Source organism: Manis pentadactyla, chromosome 3, assembly GCF_030020395.1.
Source record: "Manis pentadactyla isolate mManPen7 chromosome 3, mManPen7.hap1, whole genome shotgun sequence".
NCBI lineage: Eukaryota > Metazoa > Chordata > Mammalia > Pholidota > Manidae > Manis > Manis pentadactyla.
In genome coordinates this window covers 28,419,028-28,440,780 of record NC_080021.1, presented here as the reverse complement: position 1 = coordinate 28,440,780, position 21,753 = coordinate 28,419,028, and the positions used below count along the sequence as shown (strand labels likewise).

The following is a 21,753-nucleotide window of genomic DNA, read 5'->3' as shown; positions in this document are numbered from 1 at the left end:
CATCCATTAAAATGTGTCAGGCTAGCTTGTTAACTTTCAAGTAGGGCAAAATCTCAGAGCCTTTGCAGTTCTTGACAGTATGTAGATATGTAGAACTATAAAGTTTCTACAGTTGGGTCAGTAGTTTCTGTTATTTCTTTGTCACTAGGAGAAAATAATTATATTTAAACAAAATGACCAAAAAAAACCACTCTGTTAGAGTTCAGAACATATTGTTGCCTTCAGTTCTAGTATCATCTCTTCTAGCCACAGTATCTTACAAAGATATTTATTTTTTGCTTCAGGGAGTTTTTAATTATCCATAAAGCTCATATGAATTTTTATTCATACACTTACTTAAAGAACTGTATTTATGTAATAAGTATTAATTTCTACACAAGACCTGGCATTCTTCCATTGTGCCCTCTTTTCAAGTCTATTGAAATGACTGCCTTGTCATATCACAATTATGTCTCCACCACTGACCTGTTTGCTCAGAGAAGATTACTTCTCTTAGCCTCTGTCAGGGTTCAGGCCTTTGTCACTGCAAGGGCATTAGGGGTGTTTGTGCATGTGTGAATAGCATCATTTCCTCCCTTGGTTCAGGCTGAAAATGAATTAGCCCATTGGCAGGACAATAATTCCTGGGAAACCCTAGCTAAGGGTGCAACTGCATAACTTCTTAAGCCCTAATGATACTTGGGTAAATTGTCACATCATTTTATTATTTGAAAAACACTTTAAAAGATTAAACAAATAGCTGGATGCAGTGTTATTTTTGGGAAAATGGAAATTCAAATAGTTTGTATGACATAACCAAACATTATAATATATGTAGATATATATAATGTGGAATCTATATCAATATTATGCATGCAATATATAATATTGAATACTATATCAATATTATAAATATATAATAATTGAATATATATGGTGGAACAGTAAAGATACTAGCTAACATTTGTTGCATGTTGCATACATATCAGGCACTACTCTGTGGATGTTGCATCGTTAACTCTCTTGATCTTCAAAACAAACTTATAGAGTCAGTATTGTACTACTCATTTTACATTATGAAGCATCTGACTGATAAAGTCAGCATTAAATATTAAGCTTTGTAACACCATGTCCAGTATTTAAAACTTTTTTTCCATTACCCTGTATTTCTCACTAAGAAGAAAAGGATGCTATTTTTAAAAAATGTATTCATTATCTTGAAAAATAAAAATCTGAAACACCTTATAGAATTATATTAAGTTGTATCTAGTCTAAGCAATAGAATAGAAAAACATGCTATTTACTAACCAAAGAGAAATCAATTTACCAAATTGAGGAGAAAAAATGTGAAGAATACATTAATGATACTCCCTTTTGAGTAAAAATGGATCCACTTACACTGATTATTATAAAACGCATCTTCTAGTCTTTCATTTTTTCTCTTGTTATATTTTCTATCCCATTTTTAATTATCACCTAAATGAGTCAATCAACATGATGTACTAGGAAGAATTCTAATATAGACAGCAGTATTACCACCCCCTTCCCCTTAGTGCAGGTGAAACCTATGGTTATGATGGGACAATTTCCCTTTTCATGAAGTTACAATATATGACAATGGTGATGGGACAGTCACTCCTGCGATTATGTCATTCTAGACAGGACTCCTTACTTGCCCACTGGAGAGGAAAGTAAAATTAGGGAAATGCTACAACTAAGTTGGAAGAAAGCCAGGTTGTGAATTGCCTTTGTGAGAGGGGTTGGTAAGGAACCACAGGTGGTCTATAAACTAAGAAAAGTCCTTTGTCAATATTTTGCAAGAAAATAGGGACCTCCATCATACCACTGCAAGAACACAGTCTATCAACTACCTATAAGTTTGGGATAGAACCCTGGCCTTGGGTGTATTCACAGTACTCTAAGCCATCACTTGGGCTGCAGCCTTGTGAGATCTGAGCATAGAATCCAGCTGACCCCTTCCAGACTTCTGACCTAAATGGTGGTAATTTGTTATGCAATGATTAAAACCAATATAAATGGGATGATCATTTTGTGGGAGAATTCATTAAATATCCCTATGAGAAATAAATGCTATGATAGGTCCACAGGGAAAGGCACAATGAAATATTGTACAAGGCATAATTAGTGATGACAAGTGCTTGATGGTTATGAGTAAAAGATGGTTATGATCACAGATATGTTTGTAAAATGAGAAATTAAGTCTCTACTTGGAAGCATGTGAAAGAACTAAGAGTATTGACACATGCCGTCAAAGGTGACAGATAACCAAATAAATTATTATAAATGCAAATAAATATGAAGAAAGTTGTTTTAGAAAAATTCAGATATTTTAACTGCATATTTGGAAATATTATCATTAATGTAAAATTAGCTACAATGAGCAATAACCAATAAACATTGTTACTTAAATATCTACTAAAAGTCCCATAACAACTGCCTTGAGGTCAGTTCATATTTCATTATGTGAGGAAGATCACCATTTTATCAATAATATTATTAATTGATAATGCTTCAGATTAGCTTCTTGTATTTCTTTTGATTTTCCATCATCTATATTCCACCTACTTTAGCCTGTTATGACTTTTTAAGAACTTAGATTATATCACCCGCAACTATGACCAAATGAAAAACACACTATGTGTCTTCTTCACTCACGGTGGCGTTTCACTAATTAAGATTTTGAAAACAGCTTCTGACAATAGCTAGCATTACAAGTTTATTTTTTTTTAAACACAGTTAAAAGGGCATGCAATATCTAACAAATATTCTAGACAAGATAGCAACACATTATATAGGAAAAGTATCTTTATTGGACTAATAGTTGCACTTTGTAAATTATGTTGTCCTGTAATTTGATGACAATTATTTCTCCATGCAAAAAAATAATTGTATCTAATTCAGTATGTATAGCCATTAAATCAAATGATTGATGCTGTTTATTATACCTACTGAAATATTTGGCTTGCACATTTTATCTGTTTATTTTTTATGCTCAGTGGTGTCTTGTTAGAGAGCGTAACTATTTTTACAAGGGAGAGACCATTTCAGAATTAATTTTCTGTAATATGCCATCATACTTACAATCAAATAATAAAGATAAAACTACATTTTTCTAACTTACTACATTTTAGAAGAGGGAAATTAAGATAAATTTACACACTGATTTCTTAACCAAGCTTTTAGTATATTTTATTTTATGTACTATCAATTATAACTCATCATAATGGATGGCCTTTCATGTATGAAACACAAAAAATGTCTTTAGCATATAATTAGAATCTTAAATTAATCACTACCTCAATTAAACTTTATTCTAGTACTCATCAAAATGATAAATTATAGCAGTTGGGAGATATGACACATTTGGCAACATACATAAAGGAAGGAAATTCAATGTGAAATAAGTTTACATACTAAGTTTAATCATTCAATTTCTGGAGAATAAAATACAATCTTGAATGTCATGCCATCTTTTCCATATGGAGCACAAAGATTAAGTAGGTCATATATCATTGACTTTAGCAATTTTCCATTTTCAGTTTGTTTTTCTTTTTTTGCTACTTGGGTAATTTTGTATTTTAAATGCTTCACTAAGAAACTAATTTAAAAAATTAAAGATTTTTTAAACAGAAAATATCAATAAAAGTAAAAATAGTTCTAAGTATAATTTATGGCTTTTCTCAAATAAAATGACAAAAATTTGCCTATATCTTACTCATTTCATGTAAATATCTGTGAATATCAAAAGTTCTAAGTGGTAAAACAGCCCACATCTGCCTTTTAACATAGTGATTGGATATCAGTTCTTTGAATGTGGGAGATGTAGTCCATCTTTCCTCATTACTGATGAAATTATTGGATAGCCTGATTATTAGTTGAGTTTAACAAGCATTTATTAAAAACTTGCAATGTTCCTAGTATGTGTGGAAATAGGGGGCATGTTTAAAAAACAAGTAATGCAAGTTACAGTCCCTCAAGCTCCTCACAGCCTAGTGTAAGCACAAAATATGAAACAGCATATAGTATTGTGACAAGGTGGGTACATATCTGAGCACATAAAGAAAGATTACTGAGCATTGTTGGGTTGAATCCTGGATTCCATAAATGACTTTTTGGAGGTGATTAAGACCTGTCCAAAGTGTAGAAGGATAAGAAATGAGTGGACCAGCCAGTCACAGATGTGTATGTAGGGTGTTGTGAGCAAAAGAGATAGAGATGTAAGGTAGGATAGTTTAAACAGCATCGTATATGTAGAAATTTAATACATGTTTGTGTGACTATTTTATGAATTGAAGGAAACTAGTGGTAAGTAAGGCTGGACATCTTATCTAGTTGTAGAGCTGCCTATGCTACACTGTGCAGACATGGGGAATGTTTAAAATGTTACTGCTTAATGTAAGGCACTCATAGAATTAATAGTACTGTTGAAGCTTGTTGTGAGTACAGAAAAAGTGATTCATGTCTTTCTTGATTATAGATGTAAGAGAGTTTGAAAATTAATACATGCTTGTGCATACCCAGACAAATCGACTACTCATTATAGTACTGTATCTATTAATTCCTTTTCAACATGATATTTAGGGAAAAGGCTGATTTATGTCATCCTCTGTGTTGTTTGTCAATCTCTGTGGGATTTTGAGTACTTCCAACAGCTTAAAAAGGAGATAAGACACTCTTTTGCCCTAATGGCAAAATATTTGAATTTGATCAAAAGGTAAAAAATGCCTTTGTATGCATGACATCTCCTTGTATTGTTTTTCTTAATATGATATCTCTTATTTGTTATTAAAAGTATTTAACATGAAGATCAATTAGTTTCTTTTATGAATCTAACCCACCTACCTTTATTGTTAACAAACTATTTAATATATGTAATTTTATTATATAAATGTATCTTGCTACAATTCAACTGTCTTGCCAGAGGCATAATTGATGTAATTCTAAATTGTAAGCCCTCTTTTAAATTTCACTGTGCTGCAGTTTAAACTTTTAAAGCTTAGGGAATAAAAAAACCTTTCAAATAAAAATCACTAGTCATTTGATGTTTTCAAGGATAAACTTTTAATTAATGTGTGAAAAATAGTTGAATAAAATAGTAAATAGTGTAAATATTCTTTGGTTTATCAACTATTTTAAAAAGGACGAATATACAGATCACATATAATATATACAAAAATACATTTCAGCTTTTATGTTTCATATTGTCTTAATACACAATATTATCAGTAATTCTTATTTGTATAATATTCTTTTTTACTGAATTACATGTCTTAGTATCCATTTAAGTATAAGTGGAATTATAGTTTATAATTGGATGAAAGAATAAGTCCCCAAAGTATATACAATTTATATCCATAGGGCATTTACACTAAAGTTAGTACTCTACTAAATTCTTGGTCATTAAAATTTTTCTCATAATTTTCTGGGGTGAGAAAAATCCATGTAAAATGTTTAACACTGAAATTGGCACAAAGAAATCACTCAATAAATGTTACCTAGTAGTAGTAGGCAACTTATTAGCAAATCTTTGTATTTCTGAATTAAAATCTGAAGATTTAATAGCACATTTGCTAAAGGTGAGCCTTTTATCTGTATAATTTCTTAATTATTTACATGCACATCAACAATAATTATGACATATTTGAAGTGGTTTTCAAGACTATATCCTTATATTTATATCTCTGTTTGATAATGGAATTGGCTCACTGATAAATGCTGAAATTACTCACTGAGATTCTCCCAGACCTTAAAGTCAGCACTTCATACAGCATATGTAACAATATTTAATGATAACATATAGCATGCATATAATTGATATGTTTGGATAATATTACTTTGTTTCTACAAGAAATTATTCTAAAATGGTAAGATGTTCCAAGATATATATCCATATGCTCTTTCACCTGTAAAGTCTGATTTGCACTTTGAAAGTAAAATTTGAAAGGACTCTATTATACAAAATAATTTTTAGCAGAAGTGAGAATATATTTTGGATTCTATTTAGATGTAGACAAAAGAGTGTTTGAGAAATAGTGACAAGGAATTCAAGTGTATAGTACACAGTCATGAGGAAAAATAAAGATACATACAGCTAAATATCAATAGGGAACACTTTGCACAGAAATTTAACAACTCATAGCTTCAACTTCAAGAAGTTTAAAATAAAAGTGTTTCCAATAAATGGTTAAGAGCTGTTAAAGTCCAACAAAATTTAGGAAGCAAGACATCACCCTCTACAATTTAAAAGTAAATGGGCTGAAGTAGGGAAATAGAAGTTTGTAACCACAGAGAAGTTCTGTGAAAATCAGAGACTGACATATTTATCAATTACTTATTCTACATTGGATTTTCAACTGAACTACAATGCATATTCTAAGGGAGTCTCTGATTCAGGATATGTAACTGGGGCAATAATTCTACACTTTAGCAAATTTTCCAAATTGTTCAGATACATGTGATCCAGTATTGGCAGTTTGAAAAATACCAATAAATGCACAAAGGTCACTAATAAATAGAGATCTCATCAATTCTAATACAGAAGGGCAAAGTCCTAGGAAACTTTAGAAGATGAAGAAAATAATTAGTAAATGATTAAATAAAGGGAGATGAAATGAAAATAAGTGAGATCAGACGTTAGGATCATTTTGGAACAAAAAAAGACATACAGATAGAAATTTAGATGAAATGTCCAGATTCATACAGATTAATTTTACTGTAGCATGGATAGGGTCCAGAGATATGGTTTGAAGTAATTGTTGAACGGTAACTGTATCCAAAATGCAACGAGGTGGAGAATGGGATTTGAAATTTCAAACTAAGTTTTCTGGACTCTGAAATACCAGTTGACCTTGACAGTATTATTGACCATCGTTAAATAAACAAATGCTTGTAGGTACTGCCTCTGTATAATGTTATGCAGTGTTGCACATTGTGTGATAGGACAAATGAAGTGCATCCCTCCAGAAAATATTCTCTGGAGCCTGTGAATATGTTATGTTACATGGCAAAAAAGGACTTTGCAAATATAATCAAGTTGAAAGACTTTAACATAGAGAGATTAACCTTGATTATCCAGCCAAGCCCAATCTAATCACACAGACTTTAAAAAAAACAAAAAATTTCTCCAGCTGAAGTAGGAGATGTGTTGGGGAAGAAGGTAATAGAAAGATGCATCAGAAGGGGAAGTCAAAGAGATCTCAAGCATAAGAAGGATTTGATGCCCCAGTTGTTAGCTCTCAGATATGGGGTCCATTGACAAGGAAGAGAGAGGCCTCTAGGAGGGATGGGCATTAGTCTTTTCCAGAGCCTTCTGATAAAAGCCCAACCAGCCAACATTTTTATTGTAGCTTTGTGGGACCCTGAGCAGAGAAACTAGCAGAGACTACCAGAACTTCTCAGCTACAGAACTGTGAGATAATACATTTTGTTGTTTTCTAAGCTAAATTTGTGGTCATTTGATATGGTAGAAATAGAATACTAACACACATGGTAAAAGGCACTCATGACAAATCAATACCTGAAGATATTATGCAGCATGAATGTCAATAATACCTGGATTCCTAGTATGTTATATTTTAAGTCAGGACCTTCCAAATATACATCTAAATGTCATGAGGAAATATGAATCCATTTTCACTGAAGCAGGAAAGACAGACATAAATTTAATGTTGTATACAAAGAGTAGAAAGCTATGAAAATATTTATAAGTATATTTCATGAAACTTGACAAAAAAACCAGGAAATCTGGCAACTTCATAATTCATCTTCCAAGTTATGACATTTTCAGTTTACTTAGTACCTACTGAAAGAATAAACTAACCTAAAATGTCTATATACTTTGAAGAATAGAGTACAGGTTTTCTATTAAATAGCCTTTAGTAGAAAATTAGGGTATTACAAACTCCTTCAATATTGCCAAAATTGTATTTTAATTAAACCTTTATGTTTGTTGTCTTTTTAACTATGAATTAAGTTGCCAAGATCAAATTATTCAACTATTGTAAAAGCACTTTAGAAGAATAACGATCATTACTATCACAATGGAGGAAAATAAGTCTTGGAATGCATCCTCCTCTGCTAGAAAAAAGACAGTTCAGAATATATTAAGTAGAAAAGAGTGTTCCAAACCGCTACACTATGTTATTTAAGATATTAAAAAGGAGAAAATATTTTTACTCAATTGTTTGCGGGTATTTTTTTCTAGTGAGAAAGATAGCACTAGATGAAATGTTTAGTTTAAAACTTTCCCCACATGCAAACAGCTAACCTTTATACTCAAGCAATTCTATTTTATATATTGTTTTTGAGTGTGCTCATTAAACACATTTTGAGTTATTATGTGCTTTAGGAAGAAACCACCCCTGCTACTGTATTTGTACGTATCTTACAATGATATTAGATCTGGTGCAATACATGTGGTAATATGGTCCGGGGATGGTAAGGTGAAAACTGCTATGGTATCCTTATGTTAGGGATTCTTCCCTAAATTAGGTGAAATTTTATGTCGTCACTTAGAGAAATGACAAGTCCTTGACCCCCATCTAAAACCCCTGGGAATAGAGTATTTTTGCCATCTGATTTTGTCACGTTTTGAGTAGGGGAAACACGCAGATTCTGTACATTTTTAATACCGTCAGCACAACCTGCGGTACCACCCCCATTATCAAACAATGTTTGCATAACGAAACATAGTACCGACACTATGAGTGGTAAAGATTAAAACAGTCCTCCATTCAGTTCAGGTTAGGTTTTGATGCCAAAAGAATTTGTATCAAACTTCCAGATAAAAAACTTCAGTTTCAGGAGCTTCTTTTCCTCTTTGTGGTTAAGGGATTATGGCTCTGTGGAACTGGAAACTGGTTTAAAATGGAGAAAAGTCAACCCTTTCTCTTAATGGACTTTTTCTCTTGACTCTGATTTTCAGAGAAGACGTATTACCAGTTTATTTTCTGGCAGAGGGGCAAAATGCAGAGAATAGGGTAGGGTCTGTGATGCCCTAACCTCAAATCAGACTTAGTTTCCTGGTCCTCTCACATTTCCTTTCCTTTTCTTAATGTCTGGCCCTCTGTGATTTCATGGTCTCATCTCATAAGATTTAAGGAAAAGATTATTTCCTCCATCTAGACCCACTGCAATGAAACATTAAAGCCTACCAATTCTAGCTTTTATCACATATTAGTGATAATTAAGAAAGTAAATCTCGGGACAGGATTTGAGGTAACAGGATGAACTGTATCTTCCCTCCTGGTGATTCTTCTTCCACTTGCACCCTGGAGCATTTCGGTTTGACTCCCTTGAACTGGGCAGTCGTCCTTTGACATCACCATCACTTACCTTCATAATATACTTTAAAACCATGAGCACTAACTGCAAAATCACTGGTCAGACGTAGTGAGAACACAGATTTGGTGCTTGTCACTGGCGGTGGCAGGTGGAATCCTGTTAACCTAAAAACACAAATGGAATTGTCAGAGTTGTAGATGTTTTACCTAGTAGTGTTAAAAGAGTATTAAACACCATTTTGGCAAAGGCCCAAGTTTTGTATGCTTGTGTACAAGTGTGTATGAATTTAGTTATGACACATTGATTAGAAATCATTCATCCAAAGCAATTACAATAATTTTGTGGGTTTGATCTATCAATATTGATATATTAATATTAATATACATTTATTTACATGTGTATGTGTGTGCATTATTGTTAAATCTGTCACATAAATCATCTATATTAAAATATAGATTAATTCGAACTTTAGGAAATGAGTTCTGTGAGTATGTATATATATTTTATGCTGTTGGTTTTAACAGTTGACCATTAGTAAGACACTTTTGTCAAATTATTTTCCTCATAGTTTAGAATATATGTAAGTGTAGGAAGTATTTAGTGAAATATGACATCAAAGAAAGAGGTGTTATCTAAATATGAAATTTTGATAATGAAAAATCTACAAATGAGAAGTGATTTAGCAGATTCCAAAGTTCTAGTAAGTTCTATTAAATTAATAATCACAAATTACTTTTGGTAATAAACACTTGGTTATATTTATCTGATATTTTTGCCCATAATTTTTTTTTATTTTTCTAATAATTTATATGATTACAAGCTAAATTGTATAATCATGTAATTATATATTATAATTGACACTTTTTCTAACCAGAAAAAAAAGTAAAAATGAGAAAAAGGTATTCATGGGATATAATTTTTCTAAAACTAATGAAGATAAATAATTTTAAAATTTTCTACAAATATACTATATTATGTTATAGTTTTTCTATTTTTATGAATTTTATGTTATTTTCTCCTACTTTATTATCAGTGTAAGACTAAGAGTTAAGAATTTTATTTAAGGGAGCTATACTATTATTCCTTATATATATATATATACTTATAATTTTTTCTCATCATTATATATATGATTAGTCTATACTGAAATTACCACATATTTTCACTGCTCTATGGCAACAGTTCTCAAGTTTATCTTAGCTCTGCTTATACTCTAAAAAATTACTGAGAAACCCGAAGAGATTTTGTGGGTTTGATCTATCAATATTTATCCTATTTAAAAATAATCAGAATAAACCTATGTTAACAGAAAAAGTATTTCAATATAAGATAACTATATTTCCCAACACAAAAAATGAGGAGAATACATTGTATTCCGGTTTTGCATATCTCTTTAATATATGGCCTGTTAGTAGAAAGCAGCTGGATTCTCATATCTACTTCTTTATTCAATATTTTGCAATAAGTTATTTCATTTGATGGGTAGGAGGAAACCCGGCCTTACTCAGATATGTAGTTGGAAAAGGGAAGAGTATTAGAATAGCTGTTAGCAGATAAAAGTGGATAACTCTTTGAAAGTACACAAAAACTTTATGTTGCAATGCTGAATTTGAAAGCTATGTCAATTAATTTTTTGTACTCTGTAACATTCAAATATTAGTTCACCTGGCCCTTATAATGGATCATTGTTGCCCAGGCATTTTTTTTAAATCATGCATTACTCTTTTGAAATTTATTTGTTCACCTAATTAGAGAGATCTTCCACATGTTGAAGCATTTCATTACAAAGTATCAAAAAATCACATTTATTTTTATTGCTACCCCACTCATCAGATGAGTCTTTAAACTTGTTTAAGCCCTAAACCTTACAGTGATGGATTGAAGTTTTCCAAAATTCTAATTTTTTAGTTGAAAACTCAGATTTCATCATTAATAAATCCTGTCAATTGATTTCCTTGAAGTAACACATCAGGTTTTGTGGGGGTTTTTTTTGAGAAAATATACACCAAATACACAGCAAATACCCAAATATGACTAACCATAATTAATTGGTAGCTCTTTCAATCAAAAAGATTGTTTCACAAAGAAAGTGGCTGGTTCAGTTGACAACTGAATCATGTAACTTTTCCCCTGAGATAACCATCATATTTTGGTAGACATAGAGTTTTCTTGCATACTTTCCATTTTGCCACATAAGTCATTAAAAAGAAGACTATACACAGTGGACATTTAATGAAATAATTATTCCTTCCACAGGAACATTAAGTACAATTGGATTTTTTTTTTTTGCACTACAAATATGTGGCAGTAAAGAATACAACAACTAATGATTACTAGTATAGTCTGAGGTTGCTAAATGAGATGTTTTAATGCACCAGCAGTTTGACCCACCATTACTTCTGTACCATGAGGGCAAATGTTAACATGGTGAAAAGGAGTTTTAATCTTGCGGACCCACTGATAATGTCTCAGGACCTTCAAAAATCCATAATCTTATGCACATCTGTTTGAAATATCTTTCAGGATATAACTATATAGTTTTAAAACTTAGTTATCAGATACAGCTTATATAATATTTATCTTTTGTATGAATTATAAATCACAGTATTTAAATGCCTATGTATGTCCCTTGAACTAAACCCATTTTCTAGGTAATGTAAAAGCATAACATTTTATGGATAAGCATAATATTTTTCCTTAGATTCCTTTGTACTGATTCAGATACTTACGAAATTGGGTTTTGTGTGTATTGTTAAATTATCATATTATCAGTTATATCCCCTTCATATTGATGTATGATAAAACTGCATAGGGAATAACATCTGATGTTACTTTGTAACTCTATTTTCCCTAACTTACAATTGAAGAAATCACAGCTCAGAAATGATCAGTAAATTGTTTAAATTCAAACAGCTAGTAGGCAGTGCAGCAAAGATAGATATCTATAACTTCTAACTCCAATCTGTTTATTTTCCCACTATGACTTTTCCCATAAGAGAAATGATTTTTCCGTGATGGCAGAACACATACCTAATTTACCTTTGTTTCTCAACAATGCCCGTATAAATTTCTTAACAAATATTTGGAATAGGTAAGAACATGACTTTACCAACATTAAAGCTGTAAGTAGTTGAGGCTGGTAAGAACCATATTACAATTTTAAAGTCATTGAATTAATGGCCAGAAAAGTAATGAGAAAGCACCATCTGTACCTGTTGATACCTTTGCAACAAATATTACCAGTGGTTAGCAAAGATATTTTCCATTAGGAAAAATAAGGGAAATACGATTAGTAAATATATCAGGAGAAAACCAAGAATCATACAATGTAATTTCCTTCAATTATTTTTAACAAAAGTTAAAAATTGACAAGAAGTGGCCAACAAGGATTGGCATGCATTATTTTTGCTAAGTAGTGACTTTGTTTTATGCTGTCACAAGTCAACATTTTCTGTCACCATAAATGTGGTGCTTAGGAAATGCATGTAAGCTCAAATTAAAGGACATTTTTTCCTCTTAACACATTTAGCTTTATGAGAAACTCACATTTCCTTTATTTTTCATATTTCATTGTTATCTGGTGCATATTTTGTCATGGACCAGGGCTGGTTTATGGCCATTTTCCAAGTAAATTAATGGCCAGGAAAGTAATGTGAGAGAGTGGCACATGTTGTTTGTTTTTTCATCTTACATATAATAGTTTCTAGTTTTTAACCCCAACCCTCCCTTCCCTCTAATCTCACATAAACCCTCAATCATATCTTAGCATTTTAATATTTACTGGGCAAACATCCATCAGAGGCTGTTATATATTTTAAAAATCACACACTCAAAACAAGTGATCCTGTCACTTTTCATGGCCCCTTTTAGATGAAAACATTCTTTAAAGGTTTCCTTTACAAAGACTCAGAAACCTTAATGCTGTTTCAGACTGTAATGAGTAACTAGTTACAGGGACAATTAAATAGTTAACTTGTAACTTTATATCAATGACTAATATAAAAAGTACTAAAATAATTATTTGGTAATTAATTCAGAATTTATGGAAATTTAAATTATAAGAAAGTCATTTGAATTGTCAATGTATCCATGCTTTAAATAATAAGCTGTTCATTTAAGGATTTTTAAAAATTAATGACAATTAATGTGCCATTTTACAGCTTAATGGAAATCCTTAAAGCATCAAAGTTGGTGGATAAGAATGATTCCTATCTCATTATGTAAATATGTTTATCTACTTTTAACCATGAGGTATTTTTTTCTGGGGGACTTGAGAATCCAGAATGACTAGATCTATACTATCTCTATCAATGTAATCAAAGGGCTCTTGAAATATGGATATATTTAATGTACCTATCAGCTGATTATGATACTTTAAATTTTTTCTAATTAAAAGAATGAATGTAAAAACCATAGTTTTGAATGAAAAGGCTGTTACCCTATCACTGTTTATAATGAGATAGGGAGAAAATGGACATAGGGAGTGGAAAAAGAGAAAGATAGCATTTTTGAAAATTAAAGTAGTAACATTACCAAAATCACAGGATTTTGTGATTGTTAAATAAGAGAATTCATGTATAACAGCCCGGTGTATTTTCTGGAACCTAAAATGTAGCTAGTAAATGTTATTTGCTTTAACGCTACCACTCAAAAGACACTGCCTTCTGGTCTGCACTCTGTGGCATGCTTCAGCTAAGATAAATTGTATTATAACACCAGTGTTCTAGTCTAGTTGAACCATAGTCATTTCTCATTGCTCACAGTAAGATTCATGGATATGAATTATCTGCCTATTTCACTTCGGTTTTACAGTTTTTAAAAATGATCCAAGTGATATACTGGGAATTCGCCACTGAAACAAACTATTAACCTATTTAATTTCAAAATGAATGGAGAAAACCACTGGAACAAGTAGGTATTTAAAGTAACGGCTGTTCTGTGAGAATAAATCATGCATACTCTGTTGATATCAGGGTACATGAAGCACAGAACAATAATTCATGGTTATGTCAAGATGTCAGTAATTGTAATATTAAAGGAAAAAGGTGGCCATGGCAATATTTGAATAATTATCTCATTTGTTAAGAGTAAATGAGCTGAAGCTGCTATCAAATACAAAATTTCTGAAAAAGGCATGTGTGAGAAAGGCAAATTCAAAATGTTAGAAACATGCACTAGGTATAGATCTAAATATGGAATTGATATAGATACTGAGAAACATATAGATAAGGATAGGTATTTGGGTTGATAAGGATATGACTGTGAACATAGTAAAGATAATAGATAGAAAGGCAGACAACCAAATCCATTTCCACTCTCCTATTTTTTTTTTATGGTATTGAAGTGACTGTAAATCCTGGTACTGCACTTGTCAGAATGCTTCTCTTTGCCAGTGGTGTTCTTTATTAGATTGGAAAACCAATAGTGACGGTTTTCCTTGACCTTCATACCCCAGCCTTATGTGTAGAATTCTTGTTATTATTACATATTTTCCTGCTTTAAATTCTTCAGTTTTTTTTCCTTAGTGTCTAAACCATGAGAAATACACAAATAATATAAAACTATTACCCCTTGGAAAAAAATGTTTTCTTCCCTCAAAAACATAACTGGAGAATATCCTCAGCTCACTATATCTGGAGACACTCCATTATCATAAAATCATTCTTTCAAGTGACTTTGGAGTTTTGTCATTTAAGATCAACATTTTATCCAGGACTCATGCAATATATTACTAGAAATTTCCTTCAAAATTCAACCTTCTCAATTTCCTATTTGCTGCAAATACTGCAAAACTTCTATAATATCCCATCTTTCTGTGCCTTTTTTTTTGTTTTGTTGAAATAATTTACCAAATCAAGCTATAAATGACCATAATTTCAAAGGCAGTCTAGTTGAACCATTTTGAGAAAACTTGAAGTACAGACCAGTTATATTGGGCAATTAATCAAAATCAAACATTTAAATCTATTTTACTGTGTCCCCACCTTGCTTAAACACCTACAATTATTAATGAGCATAATATTTCCAAAGTTTAGGGATTTGAAGAAACAGTTGAAGTTAGCGACTATGAGCTTGGATTCCAAAGTATCCAATTGGAAAACACATTTTCTGCTGCTTTGTCAACAATTTGATATTGGATAATGCACTTTATTCCAATAAACTATTGATGAGAGGGAGCTAATAGGAATTATCCCATAGGTTTATTGTCAGGATTAAGTGGGATAATTATTGTAAAAATTTAGTACAGTGCCTAGCACATGCTGAATATTATTTTGACCATATCTTGATGATAAACCTACCCAGGGCTTATCTAATTAGCATAAACACATTAAGTGGTAACTCTGGGGCTAGACTATGACTAAATCTTAATGTTGCTATTTGCTATTGTGTGACATTGGGCATGTTAGTTCCCTTCCTTTTTCTTCCCTACCCGCAAAAGGTAGATGGAAATAGCATCTACGCCTTTAATTCTTTTCAGTTTTAAAGAAGTTAATACAAGCATGTCACTTGAAACAATGGCGTTTAGCAAGCTCTTGATGATGGTTGTGAAAATAAATTACAAAGTTCTTCCACATACCAATTAGAATTTTCTTTCTGTAGCAGTCAGTTATTGATACCTACAATAAACTTGGATTCACTTGAGCAAGTGCAGTCCTTCAAATATATGCTATTATGCTCTTCTAAGTTTTTTTTCTTTACCTCTCCAAGTTTAACTTTTAATTACTTTGGATATAAAGTTAGTAAAGACCCATTACATGCTGTTTGCTTAGGGTAGATTTAAGACAGAACTTTGACCAAGAAAAAGATGGGAGCATTATTTATTACATCTCCAATCATTGAAAAAGCTTATCAATAAGGATTAGGGAAGGAGGAAGAAAGAGAGAGGATGAGAATGAGTGTGTCTTTAGGAGTCCACAATCGTTGAGATTCAGTCTGGTGATTCCCCCCCACGTAAGCCCTGCCATCATTTGTGATACATTTCAAAGACATCTAACAGTTTTATATACACCTTATCAGAAAAATTTGCACATCAATAAGAATTTAATTCAAAATTAATGGCTTTCTATTTCCAGAAAGGCATTATTGCTTAGAAAATAGCAAAACATAATGTAAGACATAAAATCTATATGACATATTGTTTATGTATTTAAACCATGTGTATATTAGAAGTATAGAATTATTTTGTCTAAGTTTTCTAGGTATTAAAGGATTTGTTTTTAAAAGAGAAATGAATGCACAATGTTCCTACATAATATATACATATATATATTCTATGTTCTTTATGACATATTCCAATAATGGAGACAAATTATAATTTTTATATTATACCTAATATATTTAACCTAAAATGATTATAGAAAAGGCTTTGATATTCTATACCACTCACCGGTATTATGGACTTAAATACATAAAAAATGTATTAAGAAGTAGTATTATATTGCATATAAATTAAATGGTGTGCTGCAGTTGGAGAGTTTTCAATAAAGCTTTATGTCAGTAATGATTTAAGTTGTTTTGATAAAGATACTATATAATTTTACCTAATATCCTAAAAGTTAGAAAAGTGGAAATTTTTTCAGAAGAGTTTTGGTTCTGTTTTTAAGTCAATGTTTAGTTTGCAAAGCTATTGGGCAGAAGCAATTAAGAATATTACAACTACTCTTACAGGATGTACATAACCATTAAATATATCAGTTGTGCCCACCACCAGTTTCTCATAAATCTTCACAACTCTCCTTTGAGATTATCATCTCTCTCTCTCTCTACATATATATACATATGTATACATATATAAAACATACATAATACAACTAGTGAATAGCATAATATCTTGAAAACTTTTTCTCCAACACATACACACAACTGATGAATGACATAGCATCTTGTAAGCTTGCCCTAACCAAAAAGAAAAAAATATATATTAAAAATTATTATAATCTGTCTTCATTGGAATACATCATAAAAAGAACATTAATATGAGAATGCAGTGACATAGAACATATGTGCAGCCATTTTTCTACCTAATTGATTAGTAAATTTGGACATGATTTATGAATTAATTTAGTGTTATCAAATGATAATTTTTATATCAAATGCCAAATCATTCAGCCTATTAATTTATTATTTTAAATAATATTCTTAATTCAGATAAAAACATTTAAAATTGGACAAGTGGTTAAAATTAGTTAATTACTTCTTGTGTTGTTATGAACTGTTTTACTCTACATAAAGCACTTTTAAAAAATCATCCTTTTACATTAAGATAAAACAGCTGTAAATTTTTCCACTTCTATGAAGATAATTAAGTTCAATAAATATTAGAAAATGTAATTAGATAATGGCATGAATATTCTATTTTTATTTTAGAAATAATGTCTTTGTATACCTCCATATATCTATTTTCAATATCCTAAGGATTCTTGAATGATATTTACTAACATGGAAAATACCAATTAATGATATTTTATTAAACTAACAAATACATTTTGTTATTTTTAATAAAATTTGGAAATGTAGCTTGATGTCACAATAGATGTACTATGTCTGCTATTTACAAGTTTTACACATAAAAATCTCCTGTGGTATATGTGCCTTTTCCATTGTTACTAAGTTAATATTATGATATTAAAACTGGAGAGATTAGAATAGAGTAACTCATCAGAATATTTCAATCATTTAACATTTCCTTGATAATATGGCATGAGCTCACTGGGACAATGAGAGTACATTTTATTTTTAACATTGCATTTAAGGAGAACATCTAATATATAATCAGTCCAAATCAGGGAAGTAAATTTTATTTGAAATAAGTACGTATTCTAATATGAAAAATCTAAAGGAAGGAAAATAAATATGCATAGACAAATGCCAGTGACTATATCATAGTGAAAATAACAAAAAGAAAAAAAAATACTTGCTTATTTGCATCTCCATTTCTCAAATTTCTACTTATGTGTCATGGACAAACTTAGCATAGCATAATACTGTGTTTTGAACCAAATATCTAGTTAGATTTAAGAATCAGCATTTCTTTATCATGTTTCTTAGCTGTTAAATGTCCTAGGTATTGATTTCATAATGCTTATTACCTTAAAAATACTTTTAAAATTTTTATTGGAGCATAGTTGATATACAATATTATATTGGTTTCATGTACACAACATAGTGATTCAACAGTTACATTACTAAATCCTCACACCAACTAGTGTAGTTACTACCTGTCAGCATAGAAAGATGTTACAGAATTATTGACTATATTCTCTACACTGTACTTTCATATCCATGATTGATTTACATTATGATTGAGATTTGGTGCCTCCTTATCCCCCTTCACCTAATTCACTTACCCACCCCAACTTCTCTCCCATGATAATCACCAGTGACTTCTCAGAGTCTACTGCTATTTTGTTCATTTTGTTTTGTTTTGTTTTCAGATTCCCCATACAAGTGAAATCATATGGTATTTGTCTTTCTTCACCTGGCTTATTTCACTGAGCATAATAACCTCTAGGTCCATTCATGTTGTCACAAATGGCAGGATTTCTTTCTTTTTTATAACTGAATAATATTCCATTGCATATATGTATCGCATCTTCTTTATCTATTCATCTAGTGATGGAGCTTCCATATCTTGACTATTGTAAATAATGCAGCAATATCATAGGGGTGCATATATCTTTTCAAATCAGAAATTTTGTTTTCTTTGGGTAAATTCCTAGAAGTGCAATTATTGGGTCATATGATTTCTATTTTTGGTTCTGAAAAAATTTTTTTAACAAATTTTACATTATGATATCAATATCATTTATATCTTGGGGAAAACTAAATAACTTGGGAATTCGGGTCTGATTTTGATAGAATATAATAGAAATCAGAGAAATAGATTTTTTTTTGAAATATGGAGGAAAGTAAGATGAGAAGAAAAGAAAAACAATTGAATTTTTAAGCTATTGGATTCCAGAAATAGAAGACACTGGCAAGTATAATATTAAATAATCATTTTATAAAATAAGTGCATGAAATCATTTATATTCAAAGTATTGCCATAGTCTTTTGTAAATGATGAGAAATTATTGGAAAAAGAATTAAATAATGTAATTTTTTCTTCATTCTCTCAACAAAGATATAGATGAAACAGAAACATCCATTAAATGAATATTGGTGGACATATGTAGAAACTTAAATTCTATGAGTACACAATTTTCGGTAAATTTAAATTGGGCAGTTAAATAGAGGAATATAATTACTTATTTTCATGTCCTAGGGTGACAGGGAAAAGAATGAACTCAATTTACACCTTAAAGAATTTGCTGATTTTGTGGAAATTTGGAATATTATAAATGTGACTAAATGAAACTTTTGAGGCAGCAGTTGAGATGGCATCTGTTAAAAAATAATAGTTTTATTAATAGTCAGACTTAACATTTAGATAGTTACTTTGGAGATAATACTTATAAAATTAATTCATTAACAAAATGAAAAGAAAGTAGGAAAAAGAGAATGAAGAGGAGTAAAATCGGGGAGAATAAAAATGAAAACGAACAAAACTTCTTAATTTTTATAATGGCCAAGCAAAAAGCTATTCAAGCAGGCATTTTATTTTGGAGTCCCATTTAAAATTCCCTGGAAACACATTCTCTTTATGATGTTCCAATGATCTTCACAACTATGACACATCACACTAGCTAGGTACTTTATGTACATATGGGACAGAGACATGGCTTCACTGTTTCTATTATTAAATTTCACTCTGAATATTGTAACACATATCCTCTGATAGGTGCAACATTTTATCTCCAGACAATTTCCTAGATATAGAGTAAGGATATTTTTATTTATGTATCTGATCACTATTTTACATTTGGACTTTGGTGTCGAATCAGCATCTCAGACATATGTCCAAAACCTAATCTCAGTTCAAAAACTTGTCCCTTCCTCAGTCGCCTCTTTTCAGTAAATTCTATTCTTATTGTTAGGCCAAAAAGCCCTGGAGTCTTCCCTGATAATCTTTTTCACACATTTCATGCATGTAATACAGTGGAATCTATGGCTTCTGCTGTCACAATATATCCACAGTAAGTCAGATGGCTCCTCACTACTTCCTCTGCTTCTGCCTAAATCTAAGTCACCATCACCTCTTACCTTGATTATTTAAACAATGTTCTCTTCAGTTCTTATTGCCTGCTTACAAATCTCTCTCCCAGTATACCCTGAATTACCAGAATGATCCTTTGAAAATATAAGTTGATTCATGTGTCTTTTCCAGTGACATAGAATATCCACCAATGACTTCCAAATATCTTATCTCTGTCTTCCTAACCTATGTTCTTGTTACTTTCTGTTTTCAGTAGCATATAAGCACAAGCAGGGTGGAAAAATGATCTGCCTCCACAATGGCTAAGCCCTGGAATAATGGCCTAGCAAAAAGGATGCTCTCAAAATGTTCTTGGAAGCACAGATTTGCTATTTTGCCGAAGGTGAATTTTAGACCCACTAGTGTTAATACACATGTTCTCAATAATTTTTGAACAAAATAGAAAGGAAATAAGGACTTTTAAGACATTATTATGGAATGGCTAATGTATTGACTATATGAAATCTAGAGTAATATAAGAGAAATATAGCCCTTATTAATACTAGCTTAATATTACACATTAAAATAGAATATGAAGAAAATAAAATGTTTTCATGTATCTTGATACAAATTCTGATACCAGTTTCCATTCCTATCAATTCTGCTTAAATTTGGATCTTCATCTTTTATGTAAACTCTTTTGATACACACTTACGAGGAAGCCCTTCTGCTTCTAATCTTACCGACCTGTAATCTTAATGTTTCCTCCACAGGCCTCTTGAAGTAACAGTTTATCAATATTTGACCATGGTGCTACCTTATTTTGCTACTTATAATCCTTCAATATCTCCTCATCACATACTGGATAATGTCCATATCTTTGATTGGAGGTCATTCATCTTTGCTTTCAGCCTAGCATTCCAGGCTAGTGTTTATTCCAAATTTTACATATTACAATATGCTTCATCCATTCTAGCCATTTTGCAAGTACCTCCATAAGGGAAAAGAAACAAAAACAAAGGAGTGAAAAGAAAATTAGAATGGGTCAGTTATTTATTAGTCGTTTGTCATTCCATTACCCCTCCTTCTAAACTGTGCTCAGACTTCTTTGTCTGGTGACTTCCTAATGGGTTCTGCATACTAAAAGGTACTGGTAAAAAATCAGCAATAGAGATTTTATTATTCCTCCTTTCTTTTTTTTCTTTTGCTTCTGGCAGCAATTATGGAAGTGGCTGCATTGCTTTGATGGTCCCAGTTTTGATCCTGGAAGCAGTACTTCCTTAGTGGTTCCAGTAGTGGGCATGTGGTTCCCCATCCTTGTGCTCAGCATCTGCTGGGTGCCCCGCCCCCTTCACTAGGGTGCCTCCTCAAAATCATCTTCTTCCAGGGTAACAGCG

The 21,753-nt window shown here is 31.4% G+C and overlaps 1 protein-coding gene across 5 annotated transcripts in view; it reads right to left on the bottom strand.

Annotated features, from left to right (window-relative positions):
* CSMD3 (CUB and Sushi multiple domains 3) overlaps positions 1-21,753 on the bottom strand; it is a 1,218,504-nt gene that overhangs the window by 1,033,714 nt on the left and 163,037 nt on the right. For all 5 annotated transcript variants that reach the window (XM_057497816.1, XM_036876426.2, XM_057497817.1 and 2 more), the window contains exon 3: positions 9,334-9,446. In XM_057497816.1, the coding sequence (XP_057353799.1) occupies positions 9,334-9,446 (113 nt within the window). The remainder of the gene's footprint in view (positions 1-9,333; positions 9,447-21,753) is intronic.